This window comes from Agelaius phoeniceus, chromosome 8 (assembly GCF_051311805.1).
Source record: "Agelaius phoeniceus isolate bAgePho1 chromosome 8, bAgePho1.hap1, whole genome shotgun sequence".
In the NCBI taxonomy this organism is placed as follows: Eukaryota; Metazoa; Chordata; class Aves; order Passeriformes; family Icteridae; genus Agelaius; species Agelaius phoeniceus.
The window spans coordinates 7,755,664-7,770,890 of NC_135272.1; the positions used below are offsets into that span (position 1 = coordinate 7,755,664).

At 42.1% G+C, this 15,227-nt stretch overlaps 1 protein-coding gene across 3 annotated transcripts in view; it reads right to left on the minus strand.

Annotated features, from left to right (window-relative positions):
* TEDC1 (tubulin epsilon and delta complex 1) overlaps window positions 1–15,227 on the minus strand; it is a 71,083-nt gene that overhangs the window by 35,261 nt on the left and 20,595 nt on the right. For 2 of the 3 annotated variants that reach the window (XM_077181893.1, XM_054638466.2), the window contains exon 5: window positions 10,236–10,334. The exons of the other annotated variant lie outside the window; for it this stretch is intronic. In XM_077181893.1, coding sequence (XP_077038008.1) covers window positions 10,236–10,334 — 99 coding nt within the window. The remainder of the gene's footprint in view (window positions 1–10,235; window positions 10,335–15,227) is intronic. 3 annotated transcript variants of the gene reach the window in all.

Genomic DNA, 15,227 nt, shown 5'->3' on the forward strand with positions numbered 1-15,227 from the left:
ATCAACTTCAGTCTGCCTTAGAAACTCCCAATATACATTATCTCACACAATTTGACTGCTCTTGCTTCCACAGTGCACAGCAGGGCAGAGATTTCCAAGATCTCCCTTTCTTAAGAAGGATCAGGAACTTGGCTACAAGCAGACACTGCCTAAAAGCAGCTTTGAAGCCATTTGACCTTCCTGAATTTACACGGATGACAAGGCTAGAATCTGTTCTGCCTCAGTTTTGCAAATGAGTACCTGGATCCACTGTTTCCAAGAGGTTTTAATAACTCCTACAGCAAACCATGTTTTATGTAAAAATGTCAGGAAAGGAACTGAAAACCATTTGCCCACAGCATTTCGGAAGGAAAATGACATGGCAGCCTACCCTCTCCTCCTGTAAAGTGAATCATTATAAAAGGCAGGAAAAATATTCTTTGTTCCTACCATGTAGCACAGGGTGGGCAGCACATGCTGTCACTGACAGCTCCTTTGCTTTCTTAGCACTTACTCTTGCTTTGCAATGAAATGTGAGGAAGAAAAATTATGTCTGAATTGCCCAGCATTCTTTGGATTTCTGCTTTAAATTGTTTTCTCAGTAGCCACTCTCCCATTCTGCAGGAAATACATAACAACCACCAAATCACCTCTTGTAAAACAGCACCCACTGCTGCTCCAGGAAGGGTGGGGAGGGGTTCTCAGGTACACAGGCAGAAGGAACAAAATCCACCAGAGCTTTTTCCAATCCCAACAACCTTCAGTGCACCAAGCTTCAAACCAACAGAGCCTCCTCACAGAAAAGCAACGAGTAATAACTATCCTGAATTTTAAAGAGGATCAAAGCAGTCCCACTAGGAAGACACAGCACTTCAAGGGATTGTGTTGAGCATCTTCACACGTATGTAAATATGGATTTCCAACAGAACTTCCCCTCCCTGGGGGCTCTGCAACTCCACCCATCCCAGCACAGCAATGTCACCAATTTTCTGAAAAATCCCTTTGCCAGGATTTTTCTCCTGAGAAGCTGAGAAGCTCAGAAAAGAAATGTAAACAATAATTATCTGAGTGCTTGGAATGCGCTCTGGAGGTTGTTTACCAACAGGTGCATCTTTGATTGGTTCCCTGTGAACTGTTTTTAATTAATGACCAATCACAGCCAGCTGTGTCAGACTCTGGTCAGTCACAAGTTTTTATTATCATTCTTGTCTGGCCTTCTGATGTCTCCTTTCTCTTTCTTTAGTATAGTTTTAGTATATAATTCTAATATCATATCATATCATATCATATCATACCATACCATATCATATCATATCATACCATACCATATCATATCATATCAGCCTTCTGAGAACTTGGAGTCAATTCTCATCTCTCACCTTGTCCTGGGGACCCTCACAACAACACTGCAGCACAGCAGCCACTTTGCTCCTGACATGACACCACCAAAACACCAGAGACAGCTAGAGAGAGAGAATAAACTTTTCAACCACCAGATCCCAGGGAGGTTTAAAGCCCATTCTTGCTCCACCATCCATCTGGGTGACGGCAGGGCACCAAGGGGAAAGCAGCAGTCCAGGAGTCTCTGGCAGGGTCAGGTCAGCTCAGAAAAGGGCTGCCTACATATCAGACCCTGCTCATCACAGAGCAGCATCAAGGGTATACTTCATATTAAACCCATTCTTTCAACCTCCTCTGAACAACCACCATCACAATTCCAGCACTGTGGATCATTCAGCTCCCTCAAGCTTTCTTGTGTGAGCCTCCAGGCCTCCTGCATTTAGGTGCTGGAGCCCCATATATAATGCAATACATCATCAGATCTGCTCTTCTCTGCAATATTAATGCCAGCTCCCATGTTATTTCTCACCAGCCTGACTACCATGCATGTAAAATGTCTAAAGTAACTGTTGTTGGAAGAGCAACACAAAACATTAAGTCATTTAACAGGGGGGAAAAAAGCATTGCCTTTCAGTGGCAGTGCTGCTCAGAGCACATGGCAGGAAGCGTGTTTTACACCTCTAATGCACAGCCCAGCAGGATAAATGCTAAAGTTGGAAACTCTGGCATTCAAAGTTAAAAAGTGCCAGAATTCAAGCTGCCTGAACAACACTAATTTGACCCTCCCATGTGTATAAGGTCTAGCATTATGCAACCAAAATGTTTCCCTTCCTAATCTGTCTCACCAAGGGCACAGATTGGCTGGTGCTCACTCCACATGCTATTCTTTTTCCTTTCAAATGGCATATTATTCTGTTTGTTCTTCAGAGGGAAACCATAGCCTTATTTGTCACACATCATTCAAATCCCCTTCTAAAAGCAGAATTTTTATCTTGAAGATAAACAAGTTATCTTCCCTAATGACCCATGTGAGACAAGATAATAGCATCGCTGCTGGGCCGCAGATGGGAAATGAAAACAAGGAGATGTAAGTAAAATGCTTCCATTGCTTTTGGATGCCTTAACTGAGACTTCCAAGACACGATTTTCACAAAATTTAGGAGTTACTATAAAGCACTTCGTGGATACATCTACCCAGCACAGCTCAACAACTTGCAACCCTGTGCTCAGCCCTCCATGGTCTTGGGTTTCTGTGGTTGAAATGGCTCCCAAGGTATTGAAAAGTCTCTTTCTTCCCAGCCCCATGACTGAAGAAGTCGAGATTCGTCTGTTCTGCTTTTCAAGGTTATTTTCTCTTATCTGTTCCATTCTTTCTCTGACCTGCTGAGATCTGTCCAGCAGGTCGGGTTGTGGCACAGTCCCGGCCCTTGGGGTGGTGTTAACTTTTTATACTAAGAACTCCGTGTACTTTATTTACAATAATTTTCCAATACCCATCACCTATGTTAGACAGTCTGTCTCTACTCTAAACCAATCCAGAAGTGTCACCATCACAGCAGAAGATGGAGGACAAGAAGAAGAAGAAGAAGGACAGGACACACCCAGATTCCTCCATCTTGCTTCTTGAATCCCCATTCTAAAAACCCCAAATTCTACTTTTTCACCCTGTGACAAATTCACTATCATTCTACTCAAGCTCTTGTGGCTGGTAAATCCTCACACAAAGTTGGTAATTGTTTCCATGGGCTAAAATCAAAGGCACAGGTGTGTTTGACTCTGTGCCAAGGTCTCTGAGCCCCCTGCCAGGGTCTGGAATCACCCAGGGCAGCCAGAACAATGTCCTGGGTCCTGACACCATGGAAAGTTTAGTTAACCTGAGAATCCAAAGGCACAGGAGTCTGGCAGCACTCCAGGACAGAGGAGAACTGCCTCAGCTGCTGAAGCTTCCTTCCTCTCCCAATGGTTCTCCCACCCTTCTTCACCTTCATCAAGCCCTTTCTTCAGCACAGCTGTGAACACAGACAAGGCATTTATCCTGCCCTCTGCATACACCATGGCTCCTAATTAACATACCTTACACTCCAGAATTGTGCTCCCCTTCAGATCACTGGTAACTTTGATGTTTTTAGAAAGACACTTTTGAAAACTCCTCCTGCAGCATCAGGAGGAGGTTGAACACTCAGAGCATCACAGGAGGGGGATGACATTTCCTGCAAGAGGGTGACTTCTCAGACTCCCACAAGGAGCAAGACACTGAACCAAGTCTTTAGACAGATCTTCCCCATTCACAGAGCAGCATCAAGGGTAATTTCCCTGTCCTAATCTTCCCCTCCAGTCATGGTCTTCATGTTTATATTCAGCCCCTTATGCCTCACTTGGTTTCTTTTCACTCCTATCATCTGAATTCTTTCACATCAGAGCTACCTTGCTTCCAAAATGCCTCATTCAGGCTTCCTGTCCAGGAATGTGTTGCTCCCAGCTCCTGACTTCACTGGACAAGGGCCAGAGCAAAAAGGGTCTTCACTCTCCATCCTAACCCTTCCCAGAGTCCTGCTCCAGCTCCCAACACAGTCCACATTCCCTGTTCTTCAATGAATAATGTTGGAATGGCTTAGTAAAAGCAAGTTAAAGTCAGGAAGAGAGGAAAATACTTCAAAAGGACAAAGCATTTGCTATTTTTATTCCAAGTGTCCTAGTGAGCATAATTATGCAAATTCAAAAAACTTGTCATAATTGACCTTTTCAAAACATGTGTGTCCATGGGCCTAACATACAATTCTTTGGTGAACCTTGAAATTTATTAAAGGTCAGCAGCCCTAAAACTTAATTTCATTTAATCATTGAAGAACTTATTTAACATGAAGCTATCACTAATCATCAAAGAAAAACAAAATTGCTTAGAAACAGGTAAAAATTTTGATGCATTGGACCAGCAAAACCTGTAGCTTTAAAAAGCTGTAAAAGAAAATTTTAAAAATGTTCTTGCTACAGAACCTAGCAGTTTAGTTGTTGTTCTGAAAATTTAACAATGCCAAAATCCAAGGGTTCAGGTCCATCTGAAGCCCTGGAAGCAGATCTGGTAAATGGTCAGAAGCCACTACTGATTCAACCTAAGTTAATTCCAGCAGTGTATAGAGTAAGTCTAAAATCTCATTGTGTTTAGATTCTCCAGGGCTTGGCTGTCTCTTCTGAGCTACTGCTCCAAGAACTGTCACAGATCTTTGTGCTCCTTTGGGGAAAACTGTTCTCCACCCTTAGAATCTCATTTGCAGCAACACAGTCTCTGCCCACCTCAGAACCTGGTTCTTTGTGAGAAAAGCTCACCCAGAGCCTGGCACGACTCCTAGTAAAATGCAACTCCATGAAGATTTCTGAGACATCAGGACTGGCCAAGGAGGGATTTTGGACAGAAGAGGCACAAAAAGAAAACCAAAACAGGAAAACCCCAGGTTTTCACAAACACTCACAAGCCCCAGTGCAGCTACTCTTATGCTATTTTATTTTTTATGCAGGAGCCAATTGAGAAATTTCAGGTTGTTTTTTTTTTTTTCTTCCAGGAAAGTAAAACACGATTTTACTTTACAAATAGGCAAAGCTGTCCTTAATTAGACCAGGAGCTACCACACAAAATACTGATCCCATTCAAGGACAGAAAGGACAGAACTATGGCTTTTACCAAGGGAATGAAACAATAAACACATAAACAGCTGAGGGCCAGACCAAACAGAATTAGTTGCCAGAGCACCACAGAAGATCATGAATCTATGACAATTTATACCAGTGAAGGCAGCTTGCCCTTGAAGCTCAAGGACATTTTTTCACTGAACACCAAACCTTTTTCCTGAAATTTACATGCAGTACAAGCCTTCATCTCCTGACTTAAATCTTCTGCCCAGCAGCATCACAGTCTATAGAATGAATGTCATTTTTTCCCATTGGTACCTACACTCTGAGAAATGTGTTGCTTGAACTGCTTCTTGTACAACAGATGGAAGGACGTTCTAAAATATCAGACGGCTCCCTAACAGGCTCTTTGAAATTCAAATAAGGTTACATATCCTTCACCTCACCATACAAGACCACAACAGGGCTGATTACAGAAACACTGGCACAGGTCTGTGTCAAATCAATAATGTGACACAGTGTCAAGCTTATCAGAGGGGCTGAACTGTTTATTTTCATTTGGCACCTGCCTGCAGTGCCTGTCACCACCAGGAACATTCCAGGAAGTCCCAAGCAGCCAACACAAGGACACCAAATATAGCCTGGGACACAGCAGCTGGAACTGTCCTGCCACAGTTATTCCATTTTCATCCAAGGGGATGAACAACCTGGGATCCATTTCTGGAGATAATGCAGTAGCACAGTGATTATTCAGCAGCCAGACAAATACCTTGTGTTAGCTGACAGAGCTGATTTGGCAGCTCTGCCCCCACACACGTTCCAGGAGGTGGTGCTGTCCCTTGGATGTACTGAAATCACTGCTTTGTCTTGGCAGAGAAAACTGCAGCAGATAAGGGGAACTTTATGCAAGTGCAGAGCCCATGACACCAAGTGAAGACTCAACTTTTTGATGAAAAAGTAACTGTTAAATGCACATACAACATTTCTGAGAATTCCAAGACTGTCAGTTCCTCATGCTTTCAATGTGAATGCACTTATTCTGGAAAGAACAGCAGCTCTGTAGTGCTTTGCACGAATTCAAACCACAGCCTATTACTCACAGAGAATAAACCTGTTGTGTCACCCATCTGTAACAGCCATCTGGGACAGATGTTTTAAATGGAAACTGCAACAAGATTTAGGCTTCACTGACAACCTACCTTACATCTTGATCAGTTATCCCTCAAATGACCCAATAAGAAATTATGGATCCCACCTGACTGAAAGAAGCAATACAGGTACTTCACGCTGGTGTCCTTTCCTGATAAATCAACAGCACAGAAAGCAGATCAGTGCTGTGCCTGCACATCCTACCCCATCCCACCCAATCCCTGCTGCTTGGAGAGCTAAAGCTCACTTGAATCTTTTATGGGCATGGAATTGACCATACATTATGTATGCAAAGTCAGACAGACTATTTGTTTGCTCCCATTTACTTGCTACCAAGAACCTTAGCTTCTTATGCCAAATAAATCACCTTTAAAACATGTTAATGATCAACAAATATAAACATTCTTCATAAAATTCTGAAACAAAATTATTAGCTATTCACATCCAGGTTCTATAAATTTCACTGCATGTCCATCTGGCAGACATCTGCATTATTTATTTGCTGTCACACTCAGTAAATTGATTTACTGGCATTTAAAGGTGTCATCTTTACTCATTACAATTTCAGTGATCACTCCAGCACTGCCAACATTGCACCAATGACCTGAGTTTCAACTTTTAATCTCTCCTAAGATTGAATTCCACATACAAAGCAGTATGTGAAGAGACAGAGGAAACTGAAGGACTAAGGTGCTTTGATTCAAAGTTCATTGATCTCTATACAGTAACAATAGGGTGAGAAAGTTAATTTAATGACTCAAGTGCAACACACATTTTTCTGAGCCCAAGGTAAACTTCAGAACCGGCAACACTGCTGTGCAGAGTTAAGACAGGTGGACTTGATAGACAAGAAAGAGGAATGAGACCACATCCTCAGAAAGGATTACTGCCTGGAAAGTTTGGGGCAGATGTGGCCACATCACCTGTGTGCTCTCCCAAGTGTGCTTCCCAGCTATATCAGCAGCAGTGCCAGAGAGCAGAACTCCATTCCTGCCCTGGAGATATTTCAGGCTGGCAAACAGCAGCAGCCCCTTGCCTCACCCCAGCTGCTGGGGGGAGCCATTTGAACACAAGCAGTACCCATCAGCTTGGAAAATGCATCAGAACACAAGAGATACTCAGGGTGCTCTGGACTAAGTGATAAGTGCAGGAGATTTTCACAAGAAGATGCAATGACTCCTCCTAAGCTCCCCAGTTTGTGTGCTACAGCACAAGCTCAGGCCAACAGCTCCAAAACCATCCCCACTGACCAAGGAGCATCTGAGCTTCCACTGGAAACTGAGCTCCAGCTGAAATAACAGCACCTCCCCTCCTTTGACAGCCCCAGGCAGCACAGGAACCAAACACTGCAGTGACCTGCAGCTCACAGCCACACACATACACACAACCACAGCCAAACCACAGGAGAAGCTGGAGTTTGATCATGCCTCACTAGAGAAAAACATAATTAAAACCATTAGGTTTGGAAAACTTCCAGCCCTATGAATCTGAAAAAGACATTTATGATGATAGAGGAATAATAATGTCCAGTAAAATCCCTGTACATAAAAGCACTAAAAGTGTTTTACAGTCAAAAATCCAAGGAAAGAACATTTTAAGTAAGTTAATATGCATCTTCTATAGAAAAGGAGCAGCGTGACTTTTAAATTTCATAAAGTGAGCTTGACTTCACAGCTATCTGTATCCTATCACACTTTTCCTGTCAGACTAAACATCTCTTGTTTTGATGCAAACAGAGCAACTTCTCTCGCAGGGTATTTTTGATTAAAATGAACTCGAAGCTTAAAAAAGAAGAGCCCAAGTCCTTCTGTGATAGCAAATTTCTGATGCTGCAATCCACTTTGCACTGCTGGGCTTTGAAGGATGCCCAGGATGAGAAGGAATTCATAACCCCCTCCACCAAGAGGGGTGCATTACAGTAAAGCATACTGACTCTTTTTATTCATCCATGCAGCAGGTTCTTACTTGAGGTAACATTAAGAGAAATTTCTCATTTACTTGAAAAGACAAAAAAACAATTTCACAGTTTTTGGAGAAAACATTTGGCAGAGTGCTGCCATCTGCACCAATATTTGAAAACCAAGCCATTCAAACACTCATAATTTACTTAATCTTAGCAAGATATTTGAAAATTAGAGGCTTTTTATTACATTTTCCAACCAAAGCAGCATCACTTTGCATATGGAGTATTAGATCCATCTGGAAAAGTGACACTCAAAACAACAATGCCTTTTCAAGCCCATACCACCTTGCTGCACCAGGCTCTTCATACATACTGAGCACATGACTTCCAGAAGCTGCTTTTGGGAAACAAGGGTAAGGGGAGACAAAATCCACAAAGAATGTTCAAATGGTGACCATGACAATTATAAGGCTCTCAAAAGCATCAATACTCAAGTGTTGGCTTCCTGCAATTTCTCCTGTTTATTTTAATATCAAGCTCAAGAGAGCAGCTTAGAACACCTCCTTTCTTGAATAGGTCTGAGAGCTTTAAGAGGTTAAGAATTTCACAGCTGATTATACTGACAAATAATTCCAATTTTGATCAGTCCGAGCAATAAGCGACATAAGAAAGGAATTTCCAACACACATGCACTGGAGCTGAAGCTGTTTGGGATTGCACCTGTCAGACCCAGAAACTGGAGACAGACTGTGCCACTTGTAGTTTATTTAAAGAAAACATCTTCTGTCACCCTGCCTCTCAGTCATCACCCTGGTTTCGTTTCACGTATTTGCTTTTTAAGCCTGGGAAAGGTGGAATGAAGACTTTGTTCATTTTAATTAAACTACAGAGCTGCCCACTAAACCTTCTTGACTACAGCATTCTACCTAACCACAATGCTCACAGCACAGAAAAACTCCTTCAACTTTATCCTGAGCCTCCCCTGAACAGAAAACCTGGAGCAGGCATCCAGGAAAGGGAGTAGAATGTAAGGAAAAGCTCCTGGACTGATTCATTACCAAAGCAGTCAAAACCAAATACCAAGAGTACCATTAAGCTTTATTGCAACAGATCAGTGACATGCTCAGGGTAAGGCTTTGGGAAAAAAGGTCGTTGCAAAGTCCCTCTGCAGAGCCTGGAAGTTTCTAAAAAATAACAGCCTGCCAGACCTTTACAGGCAGTTGCTAAGATCTGGAAGACTACAGACTTCAGAGCAAGGTGCTGCTGTGTGTGCTGAGCCAACCACAGGAGGGGCACTGTGAAGCACAAGTGAAAAAGAAATCTCAAGCTGACTTAAGGCCATTTGCTCCAGAAAAACAGTAATTTTCCAGGAAAATGCTCTAAACAGATGAATCTTACCAAGAGGCTGGATATGAACTGTTCATCCAAGAAATACTCAGCAATGAAAGATTAACATGCACTTTACTTTAGGGGCTTTGAATAGAAAACTATCCTCCCACCTTCAAATCTACTTTCCTGAATTTCTTTGTGCAGAATATTTACAATGCCCACTTTCATTCTTAAGCAAACAGCAGAAAGAATATCTTCTTTGAGCAAACAGGTGTGAACAGACTGCAGAAATTTGCCAAATATTGATTTTGTTAGGGATGAGCTTGAAATTTCCATCTTGTTTCAGTTTCATACTGAATGAACTTTTAGAAAGTGATTTTTAAAAACAAATGTATTATACTGCATTAAAAGAAGTGAATTAAACTACTTCAGATAATGAACTGAAACACCTATGATAATTGAGTAATTGAGAGCAGTAGGAATTTATCCTTTGGGGTAAAACAGTACACTGGGGAAAATGATGTTTTCCTAAGAGGTTCTGTCTTGCTCAGGCAGGGCCACAGGCAGACACTGTGCCTGACTGGCCCAGATGTGGTTAAGCAGGATACAGCAAGTCAGCCAACTTATCTGGAGTGTTTTATTCTACAAGCTTTTTCTCCCATGGCACTTTCAGTCAGGTCTCTTCCCACTTTTTGTTTATCAGGTTTTATAAAACTTACCCTGATACCTTTGGGCTTATGTTTTATCAAACCAAATTTGGTGAATACAAATAAGTGAAGAAACTGAAAATTCAATATACATGCCCTTATTTCTGCTGGAAACTAAGTTTAAAAATGTTAAAAGAAATGCAGTCTTCACAATGTTTGTGTAAAGCATACTGAGCATCCAAGAATTACAGGAGAAGCATTACCTGCTTGTAGTTCTCTGGATGTCTAATGAGATCTGCTTCTGTGACAGAGAAATGTCCAAGGTTCTGGTCCATGTGGGAGCCACTGGTGAATAAATGGATCTGGAGCAGATTGATTTAAAAGACAGTTGTCAGTGCAAGGAGCAGATCATTAAGATCATTAACTACCACCCAACAGCTGTGTGGGTTGGCAGGGTGATGTGACCAGCGCTCACAAAGCCTTTCCTGTGGACATGGACAAGTGTGAGTGCCACCACCAATACAACAGCCAGAATGGAGAGGAGGAGCAGGCACCACAACCACTTCTCAAAATGGTGCATCTGGTAGCACTGCCAGAACCACAGGCAGGAATTGCAACCACTGCTGCCACAGGAAAACTGAAGGGTTCTCTCTTCATCCTGTCTTGAAGTCTTTTTCCTTACAGCACACACGGCTGGGTGCATGGCATGAAAGGAGAAACCATTTACACAGAGAGCAGCAGTCTTAACTGAGCTAAAGTACACTCTCACAATAATTTTTATTTCTTTCTTTTAAGTAGAAAATGCTACCTAGTTACAGTAAGGTTCTCTTTTGCTGCTCTATACTGTTGGCTTTTGCTTACCAAGACCTTGTCCCAGCTGCACTGGTGATAGTATCATCAATTACTCGATGAAGAAGCTTCCCAAGTTAGTCAAGGGAACAATAAAAAGCAATTCCTCCTATTCAGAGCTGATCCCTTTGTAACTGTAATAACTGCAGCTGCCAAACAAGATAGCAGTGCACATTTGTCAGACAATCACTCATATTTCATTAATATTTCTGCCAGAAGACAGAGAATGTTTCCTGCTTTTCTTCCTTTATTCTAATACGAACTTTATCACACACTTGGGTATTGACAACTATTTTAAAGTTGACAGGCACTGGGTAATTATCAACCCTTCCATGAAACTTCAGAATATTTTAGCATTCCTTTCCCAAAACTCACTGCTGGTGACAACCATCTGTCACATGTGCAGAGCTATGCGAGTTTAAAAATAAAAGAGCACCTCCCCACACAATGTTCTTCCTTTCCTCTGCCACTCCTCTCTCCCTGCTGCATTCTTGTGTAACTCTGGCTGCCAAACCCTTGGGCCCCAGCCGGGAATTTCAGCCCCTTCTCCAAGGGAGGTGGCAACAGCATCCCTGGGTAAAGCCCAAAACAAACACAGTAAAGCTGTAACAACAGAGGAATGAGGTGCTCCCCTGAGACCACACTGGATGGATACCCAAATAATCCAGTATTTATATTTTTGCTCTCTTACTGATGGCTAACAGAAGATAAACAAGGCTTAAAGAGGGAAAGAGCACCAAAGCAGAAGCAGCAGGTGAGAGGGTGAGAGGCAGAACATGCCCAGCTTTTGCTCCTTGGCACTGGAATACCCCAGGTGGAGGCAGCTCTGATTTAACCTCACACTAACCTTTGCAAAAGAGCACAGGCACAGCCCCCACACTCAGCACCACTTTGGGGAGTTTCCAGCACCAACTCCTAAATGCCCTTGAGTTCACTCAAGCTGCTCTCCCTGCAGGGTGCCTAATTCACCTAGAGAAGATGAAAAGGGGGCTTGCTCATGGTTCACACACATTTGCATGAGAGGAAAATATTGTACTGCATTAAAGAATGTGCTTCTGAGATCTAATGGCAAATTCACCTTAGGGGGAAAAAAGCAAAGATTTTCAAACTAAACAGACAAAAAATATATAAATAAACAAGGTAGCAATTCCCAGAGCAATGTGGTAGATTTTTCATGTCAAGATACAGATGCATCTAACAATTGCAGTTTAGCTCACTCATAAATTACTGACAACGAGGTAATTACCCAGCACCAGTCCCTGCCCTCTATTATTCAGAGATCAAGACTTTGTCCTTGTCCTTTACTCTTTCTACCTCAGATACAACCCATTCAATCTACTCCACTACATATTATTTTATATTGTTAACAGATAAATTATTTTATATTTTTAACACCTTAGAGGGGCACAAGAAACCACTCAATTTGTAGGTAGTAATTCCCAGTGCTGCTCTGCATTCTTACTAACAATACAACTCTTGCTCTTAGTTTCCAAGCAGATTGAAACCATTTTTGTTGCTTTACCATGATCTGATAATTCCAGTTATGTTAAACTCTTCTTCTATCAGAGAATTCCATTTAACATTATTTTATTCTTACTAACCCATATTCACAGCTCACAATCAGATATCCACCTCCTTAAAAAAAATCTCTGAGCCTTATCTAACCCTCCACTATTTCAGGATGGAAAATAACCCTGGGATATCCATCAGTTTTGCAGAAACTCATCTGTTTCTCTGTTTTTTATAACATGCCAATTGTGGCACAGTGCATTTAACAGAGCCCCCCAAAAATGAAATATATTTTAAACTATACAGGTTCCTTCCTGTTTTGCTGAAACGGTGCAAGGCTTCTTATTCACATTTTCTAAGGCAAAATGGTAACTCAAAGACTAAATAAAAACAACTGCTCTCTCCTATGAATTCAAGAGGGATCAAAACTCAGGTAGACAGATCCTTCTGGCATTTGACAGAAAGAAGAAAGAGAACAGAAGGAACCAAGAGACGTGCCTGAACACAGTAATTTATTCTCCACGTTCCCATGCATTTGAAGGCACACCAGATAAATATGTACCACTGAGAATTTCCAGGGAATTAGAATGGTATTACTACATTATACTTTCAAAGTGAACCAACCTGTCCATGTTGAGAAGCCATTAAAATGTTATTCAACAGCTCATTGCCTCAGGCTGCAAACCTCCTCAGAAACAGAGAGGTGAAGATTTCCCTCAGGAAGTCCTCCTCCTACAGCAGGACATGTGTGCTTCTGTGAGCTTCAACATGCCTTGTGGGAGCTGAAGTCACTGAACAGCAGCTCCTTAGAGCAGCCAGCAAAGAGGAACAGCCAGGCAGGCCACCTAACAAGCAATTCCCAGCAGAGGAGCAGCTGTAGCTCCAGAGAGGCTTCCCTCTCTTGGGGACTGCAGAACTTCAGCCCATCAACCGCAGGTGGCTGCAGGCAGGATGGAGTAGACAGAGGGCACAGCAATATTCATACTAAAAAATAGAGTGGAAGGAAGAACAGTCATCTTCTGAGTAAGAACATTTTTTCCAACTGTGTTGTGTTCTTCTCAGAAAGGCCCAAATAGAGAAAATGGCATTTTAGAGCCCGCGTGAATCACAGAATGAAAGCTGCAGAAGTGTCGCCGCCAGTTGACAAAAATTCTAGCTCCTGATGAGCAGTAAATAAGATTGTTCCACAGCTGAGACACATAACCTGCTACGTTATTAAACAGAGAGAGTAAAAGCCTAATTATCATTTTGTAGAGAAAGCCCTCTGTAAATCTGCCAACATAATTAAAAAACATAACAGTCATTAGCCTTTTGCATACTGTGTTTGTGGTTTATTAGAGGAAAGCAGCAGCTCATATAAAGGTCATACTGGGTCAGTTCAGTCTTCTAACACATAGAATAGTTTAAAAGTTTTGAAATTAATGCAGTGGTAAAAGCAATTTCTCTAGAAAGAGTCAGGAAATATCAATTATTGTTTATACAGCTGTTAAATTGTGCAAGTATCTTATATTTTGTGTTACCCTAAATGCTAACATTAATGTGGCACTGTAATGGTGTCCTTCCAAAGTCACATTTACCTTTCTATTCTCCTGCTTTTAATTCAAACTAAAGTATAAATCAGAGCACTGCACTTTATTACAGCTCTGAACAGAACTCCCACAGCTGCACACATAATGCCAGTGTGGGTTCACATGTGGAGGAGTTGGGCTCAGTTCCATCCTCCTTTGTGCACCCCCATGGTGGCAGCTCTGACTGTGACAATCACCACCAGCACCACTGCTGCCTTCAGCTTCACCCAGCAATGACAGCTGGAGAAGGCAGTAATGACAGCTTTGGGAAACTGGATAACCAGAGACACAGACCTCCCTCTTGCTTATTCCTCCAGATTCTGGAAATCGTGGTCCAGTGTCCTGCAGCATAACTAACCTGCCTCTTGCAGTTGTCTGACTGTCCTAACTTTAGCACACATTCTGCCTTAGATAGCCAAAAAGGGGGGAAAAAAGTCCAAGTTTATTTCAAAGTACAACTTCCACAGGAGGGTCATCATCTCTCATCTCCCCTGCCAACAAGTTTTTAGCATGTTGCCCCATCAGCACATCTCTCCATTACCTCAGAGCCTCATTTGGACTGCTGAGAATATCTCTGTTTGTACTCCAGCCCCAGGTCTGACCTGCTCTTAATTCTTCCTTGGCCTCATTAACTGCAGGCTGAGGCACTGGAGCTGCCTAATGATTTGTTACTGTCAAGTCTCACATAAATCAGAGCACTGATGATGAGTTATGGAGGCATTTGCCTCACCTACTAGAAAAACCAGCATACCTTAAATAGAGGTAGTTTATCAGGGGGAGGAGATGCCAATCATTTCATGTGAGATTCACCCCTCCCAGCCCCACCACAGTTTGTGATCAAGTGCACAAAGCCAAGGACTGCAGGGGCACTTAGAGGGAATTGCCCCCTTTGTTCCCAGACCTGGGAAGCACATCAGCAGTGGTCAGTGAAATGCAAAAGGTTATTTTGGATGCTGCACACACTCACTATGGTTGTCTATCAGACACCTGCCCTAGCAATCAGCTCATGGAAAGAACAAAATGTAACCTCATTATAGTTTTTAGCACTGCTCTGTCAGACACAGGATTAAAACCAAGAAAGCATCTTCATTCAAAGGTGAAGATGGTTCTGACAACTTTTTGATGTGTATTTTGGGAAGAAATTCCCCCAAACCGTTTTTAGTCTCAAAAAAAGGTTTTCTCTGAAGGTTTTGAGAACAGTAATAGCTGTCTCCATTTAAGTTATTTAAATGAGATATAAATGGAAAAGAGGGACCTAGGAAAGTAATACATAATAACTTTTAGGACTCTCTTAAGAACTTAAGAGAAGTATTTTTTTAATTTGTTTCT